This window comes from Bactrocera tryoni, unplaced genomic scaffold, assembly GCF_016617805.1.
Source record: "Bactrocera tryoni isolate S06 unplaced genomic scaffold, CSIRO_BtryS06_freeze2 scaffold_943, whole genome shotgun sequence".
NCBI lineage: Eukaryota > Metazoa > Arthropoda > Insecta > Diptera > Tephritidae > Bactrocera > Bactrocera tryoni.
In genome coordinates, this window is record NW_024396592.1 from 257035 (window position 1) to 269189 (window position 12155).

At 35.9% G+C, this 12155-nt stretch overlaps 1 protein-coding gene across 1 annotated transcript; it reads right to left on the reverse strand.

The window, feature by feature from the left end:
- Nucleotides 1–2095: 2095 nt before the first annotated feature.
- LOC120782113 (tigger transposable element-derived protein 6-like) lies at nt 2096–11657 on the reverse strand. The gene is made up of 3 exons (XM_040114257.1): nt 11286–11657; nt 10991–11191; nt 2096–2113 (listed from the first exon to the last, which is right to left on the reverse strand). Exons 1-3 carry the CDS (start codon nt 11655–11657, stop codon nt 2096–2098), a joined length of 591 nt encoding a protein of 196 aa, XP_039970191.1.
- Nucleotides 11658–12155: the final 498 nt, after the last annotated feature.

Here is a 12155-nt window from a genome sequence, read left to right on the forward strand (position 1 = left end):
GTTAAAAGGCATGGAAAAGAAATTAATATTAAACCATTAAAGTACTACTTAAGAATATCAATCGCAATCGCTGAGCTGCGGTAAAGTTAAAAGTGAAGCAGCAAACTGGCACGTAAAAAGGTCATTGGAGTTGTTGTAGCCTACATAAGCAATTTGAAAGTATACAGAGCATGCGATTTATTAATTTTGTACTTAAGGAGTGTAGGAGAAGGTTGTTAATATGATAGTTCGCACTCAAAGTTTGGAAATTAGCAGTAACGATGTCCAATATATATCTGGTTTTCCATTGAAATTGATTAAAGTTTAAATAATTAGTAAGATAGAAAGTTAAGGCCACCAAAACTTTTAGAACCAATATTTTATTCTCAACAAATACCAATGCATACATACATATATGACTGGTGAATTCTATAAAAATGTTACCCCTTCTTTTCCATCTCACTATAAAAGGATAAGAGAAAGAAATAACCAAGATTGTGGTAGGTACAGAACATTTCTTTGGAAATTCGGAATTTTGTATTTTAAAACAATGAATCGTTAACTTCGGCTGCATGAAAGCAGTAATACACTTCAGAGGTGCTTTTCTTATAGCATACCATAAAAGGGTATTAAAGATATTTATCTTGATAATGGTAGATCCGCTTGTATAGTATAACAACTATACGCTATAGTAGTCCGAAATAAAAAGTTTCTTCAGATATTATACCATTGCCTTGGACAATAATCTGTGCCAAATTTTGTGAAGCTATTTCTTCAAATAAAAAGTTCTCCATACAAAGACATGAGTTTGATTATTCAGTTTCTATGGCAGCTACATATATACTATAGTGAACTGATATTGATGATTCTGACAAATAAATAGCTCTTTGGGGGAAAGAAACATTTTCAATTATCTCAATAGATATCTCAAAAACTGAAGCGAATAGTTCGCGTATATACAGACAGACACACAGATGCACATGACGAAATCGACTCAGCTCATATTGCTGACCATTTATACCTATGTACATAACAGGTGTCGCAAAAATAACCTTCCGAGGTTTTTTTGGAAAATTAAAAACGTTTTTAAAAAATGACAAACTTTGATTCTGCTTGTGGATTATTTTTATTTGGTCTTCAAAATTTTCTTTACATCATGTCGAGAATGCGATATGAAGTAAATGGCCGCCGCCACAGTTGATTGTCATTTGAGCCCTTTTTATGGCATTTTCCATCACTTTGGCCAGAACTTCCGGTGATAGGTCCTCACATTCCTGACGGATATTGTCTTTAAGAGCTGCAAGAGCCTGAGGCTTGTTGACATAAGCCCGCGACTTCACACAGCCCCACAAAAAGAAGTCCGGAGCGGTCAAATCAAGATCGCCTGATTTTCTGGCCAGTGCAAATTGCCAAAACGGGAGATTAGTCGCCCGGGAAATGTATCCTTCAGCATATCGGTTGTGGCACGCTGCGTAGCGAACCATTGTTTATTTACGTGTGTTGCATGTATGTGTTTACTACACAAATGTCAAAACATAACTGACATTAGAGGTCAATTGCAAAATGTATAGCATCTTTTGATAGGAGGATTAGTTTTGAGCCACCCACCTATATTCTCGGGGAGTTAAAAACATCGTTCCAAAGGCAAAATACTCAATTTAGGTATGACAACTTCTTAATGTGATAACTATGCGAAAATATTATAAACTCATTAGTCCTGAATATGATTACTTGCTTGTGATCCATTTTCGAGCCAAACTATGGCAATCCAGCAGAAAGACTGTACGATTTCTTGTCTTATCATCGAAATTCAAGAAATGGCAAATATTTTTTCTCTTTTTAATAGAAGTCTTCATGATTTTAAGTATCTATAAATTTCTACAACCGTATATTGATCAAATTAAAATAGCTATCCGATCAGCAGTTTGAGCTTTTATGATCCCGCCCGTTGCTAAATGAAGTATGTTTGCTAGCATGTGAGTAATATTTGTTAATACATAGCCACAATTCACTTTTCATAAAATTTTAGTCAATTTAAAAAAAAATGTATGTATAAAAAAATAACCCATATCCGATGAAATTTAGTTGATTACTGTAATTGAAAAGTTTTTCTCCTTTATGACTCTGAATACCCCTGTTTGAGTCAATTATCGTATTAATATAAAGAAATTAAAGTTCAATATCAATAACGGACTAGGTATAAATTAGAAATACTTATGAATGTCGTTCTTATGTATGATATATATACATTATTTGTCTGTTCAGACCTCCCTCTATTTATGATGTTGCTCTTAACCACCGTCAAATACCTTAGCCATTTCCTTAAAATAAAAAATCAAGGCACACGCAAATCTCTAAATTATCTGTAATTATATCATATTACATACATATATAAATTATCTTCCTTTCACTCTCTTGTAGCCAACAGAGTTCGCAGACAGAATCATCTTTACACAAACTTCCACTGAATAAACAACACCAACAAATAATTTTCTACTAAAACAACAACAATGTATTAGACAATCTAACGAGGTTACGTTCAAAATGTCAGTCAAGTTGCTAATCTGCAGAGATTTAACATTTAAATGAGCCTGAAAGGCAAAACACTACCGTAAGTAAAGAAATGCAAAAACTAAAACCCAGAAAATTCTAAATTTCTCGAATTTGACGTTGCCACCTAACTCAAAGCTGTCAAATGAAAATAGCAGTTAAATAAAGTAAATCTGCAAATACTTGATAATCAATCTGAAGAGTTTTGTATGCTTATTTACGACTCAGCTGTGGTGGAAGTGATGGACGGACGGACTGTGCCAAATAAGTAGGTAGTTCGTCCAATAATTTTTCCTATATCAAATGTTCGTTTATTCTGCGCACATGAAAGCTTAAATTAAAGCCGCTCATGTAAGCTTTCGCACCACGAGATATGCGTGGCTGTATTTCTTCTTTACTCACGTTACGGGTTGTCGCCGAGTTAACCTGACACACTTCCTAAATAATAATTCCTTCTGAGCTCAGTTAAGAGTGCGTGTGAGACATTTTGAACGCCTCTGTTGTTGCCTGTTTTGTTTTTGTTTTGTTCTCTTTTTTTCTTGTAATATCTAAAGCTGTTAAGTAGTAAGCGCCTGATTCCGTATGCTAGTGGCGTAAAGCGCGTTAGCAATTTATTTATAACCTTAAACAAGTAAGGAAGGGCTAAGTTCGGGTGTCACCAAACATTTTATACTCTCGCACGATGAAGTGATAATCGAGATTTCATTATTAGTCATTTACATATTTTTCAAATACCGTATTTGTGTAAAATTTTATTCCGCTATCATCATTGGTTCCTAATGTATATATTATACAGAGAAGGCATCAGGTTGAATTCAAAATAGCGTTATATTGGAAGAAGGCGTGGTTGTAAACCGATTTCACCCATCGTTCCCGAGATATGGTTTTTGGTTCATAAGTGGGCGACGCCACGCCCATTTTCAATGTTTAACAAGTAAGGAAGGGCTAAGTTCGGGTGTCACCGAACATTTTATACTCTCGCATGGTAAAGTGATAATCGAGATTTCATTATTCGTCATTTAAATATTTTTCAAATACCGTATTTTTGTAAAGTTTTATTCCGCTATCATCATTGGTTCCTAATGTATATTCATATATACAGAGAAGGCATCAGATGGAATTCAAAATAGTTTATATTGGAAGAAGGCGTGGTAACCCATATTATATTAGAAAGGTTTTTGGTCCAAAGTGGGCGGCGCCACGCCCATTTTCAATTTTAAAAAAAAGCGTGGTTGTTCCTTCTGCCACTTCTTCCGATTTTCTGACATTTTCGTTTTCACCCATATTTCGTACATGTCATCAGGGTATTATGAGTCGGTAGACGCACTGATTTTCAACATAACCTTTGTATAGGTGGGCGTGGTTATTATCCGATTTCTTCCATTTTTGAACTGTAACAGCTATAGTATTATAAAAATTGTCGCAAATATGCCCTCCAATACGATCCTTTGTGCCAAATTTCACTTGAAATCTTTATTTATGGTTGTTAATAGTTCCTGAGATATGGTTTTTTATCCATAAGTGGGCGACGCCACACCCATTTTCAATTTTTTAAAAAAGTCTGGGTGCAGCTTCCTTCTGCCATTTCTTCCGCAAAATTTAGTGTGTCTGACGTTTTTTGTTAGTCGGTTAACGCACTTTTAGTGATTTTCTACATAACCTTTGTATGGGAGGTGGGCGAGGTTATTATCCGATTTCTTCAATTTTTAAACTGTAAATGGAAATGCCTGAAGGAAACAATTCTATAGAATTTGGTTGACATAGCTATAGTAGTTTCCGAGATATGTACAAAAAACTTAGTAGGGGGCGGGGCCACGCCCACTTTTCCAAAAAATTACTTCCAAATATGCCCCTCCCTAATGCGATCCCTTGTGCCAAATTTAACTTTATTATCTTTATTTATGGCTTAGTTAAGACACTTTATAGGTTTTCGGTTTTCGCCATTTTGTGGGCGTGGCGGTAGACCGATTTTGCCCATCTTCGAACTTAACCTTCTTATGGAGCCAAGAAATGAGTGTACCAAGTTTCATCATGATATCTCAATTTTTACTCAAGTTACAGCTTGCACGGACGGACGGACAGACGCAGGGACGGAGAGACAGACATACGGATTTCGACTCTACTCGTCACCCTGATCACTTTGGTATATATAACCCTATATCTGACTCTTTTAGTTTTAGGACTTACAAACAACCGTTATGTGAACAAAACTATAATACTCCCCTTAGCAACTTTGTTGCGAGAGTATAAAAATTATAAACTTCATCCAGTTTCGATTAGCTGCATGGCGCGCATAAGGAAGCAACGGGAAACGTATGTTTATATCTATATACGACTATATAAAGGAAAGTTGTGTTAGTTACACCATTTATAACTCAAGAACGGCTCAACAGATTTGAATGAGAATTGGTGGGGAGGTAGTTTAGACACAGGGTAAGGACATAGGCTACTTTTCATTTCTTTATATTAGAATCCAATACAACTCATAAAAACAAAAAATTTTCAAATTATAAGTATTTGTTAAAAAGTCATATTTGTAGAAATCATTTGAGAATTTAATTTTGTCAAAAAAAAAATGACGCAAATAATAAAAACAAGAAAAACTTTAACTTCGGTTGCACCGAAGCTAAATACCCTTCACAGGTGCATTTATGTTAGTAACTATGTGTTCAGTTTGTATGAAAGCTATATGCTATAGTAATCCGTTCTGAACAATTTTTTTGAAGATTATATTTTTACCTTAAGCGGTAATCCATGCCGAATTTCGTGAAGATACCACGTCAAATGCGAAAGTTTCCCATGCGAGCATTTGATTCCGATTGTTCAGTTTGTATGGCAGCTATATGTTATAGTGGTCCGATATCGGCAGTTCCGACAAATGAGCAGCTTCTTGAAGAGAAAATGACGTTTGCAAAATTTATAATCGATATCTTAAAAACTGAGGGACTAGTTCGTATATATACAGACAGACGGACAGACGGAGATGGCTAAATCGACTCAGCTCGACATACTGATCATTTATATATACTTATATTTTATAGGGTCTCCGACTCTTCCTTCTGGGTGTTATAAACTTCGTGAAAAACTTAATATACCTTGCTCAGGGTATAAAAACATCACATCTATATACCTATATAAAAGAAAGTTGTGTTAGGTACACCATTTATACCTCAAGAACGGCTGAACGGATTTGGCTGAGAATTGGTGGGGAGGTAGTTTAGAACCAGGGTAAGGACATAGGATACATTTTATCTTTTTATGTCAAAATTTAATACAACTCATAAATACAAAAATTATATTTCAAATCATATGCATTTGTTCAAAATAAATAATAAAACAACTGGCTCAGTAATCCAGCCGATTTTTTCGTCTTTCCACGCCTGAGAACCGGTTCATCATGTGCAGTCCACTAGAGTGACTGTCGATTGAACTACAGTGAGAAATGATGGAACTATGTTTCTATTGTCACACACCGACGCAAAAATTCGATTTTATTACGACTTAAGAGACCTCAAACACTTCTCAGAATCAGTTATTCGTTGTTTTCGTTAGAGCATCATTGTCCTCAGTGCTCATTTCGCCTTTTTCCAGCTTAGCAAATATCTTTTCAACGGCGGATTTCGCTGTGCCCAAATTCAACAGTATTTTCCCCCAAAAAGTAATACTTTATAACACACGAAATGCTTTATGATCCATTTTTTTATAAACTTACACAAGTTGCTTCACAAAAATGATATATCTCATTAACTAATAGTTATAATCCAGCTAATAGAAATCATATACTAGATGGTAGGGTCCTCTTGTTTATGTACTATAGTATACGTTCACATAACACTTAATTTCGTAAAACACTTTTAGCCACGCTGCCATGGGCACACTTGTTTAGTTACTCAAAGGAGCATATTGACTCCGCTGCTTACTGAACCATCTATTGACTGAGCTTTTATGCAGTTGAGAGTAAGTAACTCGTTGATTGAGCTGAGTTATTGCATTAAATTTGTCACACTGCTCTTCAATTAAAATGCGAGTACTGATGGCATACTACTTTGGGACAGCAGCTTCAATTTCATTAGTTCAAATTATTAAACGATTAACAAAATAATTTTTTAATTATCCAAATTCACTCTATAATTTTGTTTATTCGAGGGTAATATCCAGTATTGCAGAGCATGAGGCGATCCGACCAAAATTGATAGGTTTAAATTAAAAAATTTCACACGTACTGAAATCCTACTAAATTTTAGAATTTCTAATACAAGATGCTTGTGGTTAGAAGGCATAGAGCTCCAAGTTTAGAAAAATTATTAGACACTATAAGTATGAAAATTCTACATACGTTAAAAAAAGAATATTAATATTTTCTTTCGAAACGAACAACTTAATTGAGAAATTTAAACTTAATTATTTAAAAATACTCAGTTTAAAAAAAATAAAAGTTTGAACATGTTTGTCCGTTGACTCAAAAGTTAGCTTGACAACACGTTAATATCTTGTGTGACCGCCACATGAGTTTTATATTGCTTCGGTTACAGTCTTTGCAGCATCTTTTTCAACAAAAATTTCTCTTTGAAATTTCCTAAAGCTGCCTAATGGGGTTCAAATCAGGGGACAAATTGATGTTTTGGATCGTTATCCTTCATGAAAATACCTCCTTATCGGCGTACGAATCCGAATATATTCAAACTTGGAAGATATAAGTCCTCAGATGAAGTGCAACCAGCACATTTCCGCTAAAACACCTCTAACGAATCAGCGATCCATCTCAAAATTTCATTCACAGGCCTATGTCTGATTCTATTCGATCAATTTTAGGTTCATCCGAATATATTCAAACTTGGAAGATATAAGTCCTCAGATGAAGTGCAACCAGCACATTTCCGCTAAAACACCTCTAACGAATCAGCGATCCATCTCAAAATTTCATTCACAGGCCTATGTCTGATTCTATTCGATCAATTTTAGGTTCATCGGAGAAAGTAACTTTCTTCACATCTTCGATGGGAAATTGTCTGTGTTGTTTGGCGAACTCTAATCTATCCTTACGGTGCTTATTACTTAGGAACAATTTTTTATGATCACTCTAGACTTAAGTCCGTTATTTTTCAGGTATCTGCGTACTATATTATTACAGGCATTGACTCCATGGACCCCTTTCATGACTTTATTAGTTTTCACTGCGGTGTTTGTTACTGCTACAAAAATTTAGTGCCTGGCAATTCGTTCAAAAGTTGGGAACAACCTATACGGACGGCCTCAACTCTTTTCAGGCACTGTTAAATCATTTGGTGTTTTCATTTTATATAGTAGTTCAAGAAATTTTTGTAACTTCTAGATATTAACAATTACTAATGTCTTTCAGCTCGTTTTTGTTCAATCTGAATTTAGGTCCCATCGTAAAGCAACTAAAAAGTTATTCAACTACTATATTTCATACTTTAGGTATTATAAATAATTATAACAATAATTTATTAAAATTAAATTTGATACTACAGGGTTTGCCCGGAAAGTAATAGGACTGATTTTCTTCCGCCGCAACTGTACTTGGAAGCGTGCGCACAACGGCCGGACTCGGTAGAGGAGAGGAGAGAGTCCTAGCTAACGAACGAGCGGCTACTCAGTTGTCTCCGAGCATCTGGAGAATCAGGACAAACATTTTCGCTCGACGTGTTTCTGTGAATGGTGCAAGCTGAAAATGCAGCGTTCGTTAGAGCAAAGGTACGCGATTTAATTCTGTGTGAAATCTGGTATATCTGAGACGTTTGATATGATCAAGCAGGCTTACCCAGATGTTGCTCTAGCAAGAAGTGGTGTGTTTCGGTGGCACCAGGTCTTTTTGGAGGGCCGGGAAGAGATCGATGATGAAGACCGTGACATCGACATCGACAAACACCGACAATGTGACTCGAGTGCGCAAAGTTTTGAACTCAGACCGTCGACTAAATATTCGTTTAATTGCCCAAATGTTAAATTTATCAAAATTTGTAGTTCATGACATTGTGACGGAGCACTTGAACATGCGCAAGGTGTGCGCGAAGATGGTCCCAAAAGTGGTTACTGACGATTAGAAATTGCGGGGAGTGGAGAGAAAATTTGAACATATCTGAAAGTGACTCCCAATTTTTGAATAACGTAATCACAGGTGACGTGTCATGGACCTTTGAGTATGATCACGGGACAAAAAGGCAATTTTCCGCAAGCATTTTGAGACGGCAAAGGAGATCCAACCAGCATGCACCGCGGCTTTCAAGACTATTCCGGAGAATGACTTCTGCGACGTCTTCAATGCTTGGAAATCGCACTGGCAGCGCTGTATTGACGCAGAAGGAGTCTATTTTGGAAGTTTTTAAGGATTCTAACGATTTGTTGATTACATTTTTTTAAATCGTCTCAGTCCTATCACTTTCCGGACAGACGAGGTAAAATTTGGTCTTTGAAACTCTTTTCGTTTTTTTCGATTCGCAAAAATATTAAAGGTTCCCTGACTATTCGAGAACTCGTTTGTCTCTTACTGTATATACGTATAACCTGATACCGACCGTATATTCATAGAAAAGCAAACACAAAGCTATTTATTCATTCGTGCTCATTGGAACAAAAACAAAGATGTTAAAGAAACGCGAAGATGCTATCAATCAATCCTCTCGTTTTTGAATTCGAACAAATTATCGATATCAACTCCGAACATACAAGATCTGTCCCAAAAGAAACAGGACTGTTAAAAAAAACAACAAAAAATTAATATTTTTCAAAAGTTATATTTTTTTCTTCAAAGTAGTTTCCTTGTGCTTCGATACAGCGTATAGCCCGGTCAATAAGCATTTGAAATGAGTATTTAAGGGCATTTTTCGGATTGCTCTTGAGAATATCGGTCGTCGCCTTTTGGATAGCTGAAATGTCCTGAAACCAGCGTCCTTTCATGGGCAAATGAAGTTTTCCAAATAGGTGAAAATCACAGGGTGCCAGATCAGGTGAGTAGGGTGAGGGATTAATGGTTAATATGGAGTTTTTTGTCAAAAAATCAGTGACAAGCGTCGACCAATGACACGGCGCATTATTGTGTAACAGGCGCCAGGACCTTGTCTCACGGTATTGTTTTCGAGCACGACGAATGCGTGACAAAAAACGCTTCATAACACCAAGGTAAAACACAGCATTAATCGTTTGGCCAGGTGGGACGAACTCTCGGTATACAATACATTCGGAACTGTAAAAACAAATCAGCATTGTCTTTATTTTTGACTTCTGAAGACAACCGACTTCTGATCATCACAGAGGTCCTCACGACTTTCTTGGAATCGCTTAAACCACTCATGCGCATTACTACGGGATAGGCACTGATCACCATAAACTTTTTGCATCATTTGAAATGTTTCAGTAAACGCTTTCCCAAGCTTAAAACAAAATTTAATATTTGCTCTTTGCTCTTTGCATTTTACGACCGAGGACCAAAAGCTGCTGTCACTTTTTGATCGATAACATCGATTCTAGTTATCCACTTGTCTTAAAATTTTTACGAAATGTCAACAAGAAATCAAACTTTTTATTTCATATGCCCACCAATAGGTGGCACTACCAGAAACAGTTTTATTTAAAAAGTTCCGTTTCTTTTGCGACAGACCTTGTATACCAACGTCATTAAATTATGCAAATTTATTTTACAAATTGTGGCACACATATTTGCTATTTGAAGTCTTAAAGAGGTCAAATTCGATTTAAGTAGTTTTGGACGACAATTGTCTAATTTAAGTATAAAGGTACTACTTATATGTATTTGTGAAAAATTAACTGATGGGATTGAACTCGTTTACCCTTGTGTCTAACTAAACCAGGCTATGGGTAACAAACCTTTACCAACTGCATTTCACCTTGTGAAGGCTCCTTTACAACACTAAATGTCAGAGAGCGATTTTCTGATGGAGTAGTTGCACTACAGTAAATCCCGCTTAAGTGCCACACCTAACGATGTCAGGTTTTTGTGGCACTTAAGCGGGAGTGGCATTTAAAAGAAACCCGCTTAAGTGCCATATGGTACTTACGAAGATTTCGTTTATGAACTTTTCTAAAAAGCTGCAAAGATATATTTTTGATTAAATCAATTTTATTGATTATAATTTACAAAAATTAATAAAAAAAAGAACGAAAAAGAAAACAATTTAACAAAGAGACCTTTCTTGAGATCAAAGCTTTTAAAATTAAATTATTAATTCAAGTTTACATATGGGTAGGTACATGCATTTTATGTAAGTACTTATCTACTTATTTATATGTAATAAAGTAGTTTCGCTTCAATTTAAAAAAAGAAATCAGTAATTTTTTTCTGACGAAGATTTTGAAATTTCTTTTTGAATAGCTTTTCTTCCAAAGTTTCAATTTCTTCGGCGTCAATATTGTTGTAATCTACAAACTTCTTAATAAGGCTAAGAGCACTTAAAGTTTCAGCAAAGGAAGGCGGGTCAGTTACGGCATCAACTGCAGATTCTTCTGATAATTCAACATCAGCCTCATTTAATACATCTTTTACTATTTCCTCATCAGTAAGAACACCAAAGCAATCAATGTCACTGTCGCACGCAACGTATTCATCAAAGTTATGTATTTCAATAGGGGCATCTGCTATTTCCTCGATAGGGTCGAACGAAATATCTTTTACTTGAAATCCGGCCTACAAAACGAAATTCAAGAATTTTAAATTAAATACATACCTGCAATATTTTGCTTTTCATAGTTCAAACATAATTATTAAGAGCTAAACTTACTTTTTGAAAGCAATTTCTTATGGTATCGCTTTTAACAAGCCACCACGCCCGTTTAATAAAATTAAGGGAATCAAGTATTGAAATCGATATTATAAATTGTTTAATTGACAAGCCGTTCTCTATGGCAAGTATTTGTTTTCGAACCATTATTTGTCTGAAATAAACTTTAAAGCAGTGTATTATCCCTTGGTCGAGAGGCTGCAACAGTGATGTCGTGTTTGGTGGCAAAAATGTAATCTTTACATTCTCAACATTCAAACCATCAACTTTATGGCAGGCTGCGTTGTCAACTATTAATAACACCTTTCGCTTTTGCTTTCCTATTTCATTGCCAAATTCCTTCATTATCATTGACCACAAAGATCCAGTCATCCAAGCTTTGTTCTGGGAATAGTACGGCAGCGGCACAACTTTTCCCTTAAAACACCTCGGGTTTTTTGACTTTCCAATTGCAAAAACTTTTTTGAAGGTTCCATCTGAATTACATAAAAATAACAGAGTCAGGCGGGCCTTTTGTGCCTTACCGCCCACCGCCTTGTCTCCTCCTTTACACAACGTTCTGCTTGGAAGAGCCTTGTAAAAAAGACCGCTTTCATCCGCATTAAATATATCGCCTGGCTCGTAGTCCTTTATTAAGGTATTTAAAACTTCATTGCGGTAGTTTTCCGCCGCCGTAGTATCAGCATCTGCTGCCTCGCCTTGAATTTTTTTAAATTTAATATTTTCACGTCGCTGCCAACGCCACATGCAACCAGCAGTTGGCTCAAAGTCGCAGCAGATTTTAAGGGCGAATTCCTTTGCCTTTTGTGCAATTTGAGCTCCACAAATTGTCGCATTCAATGATCGCATCTGGTTGAACCATTTTGATTA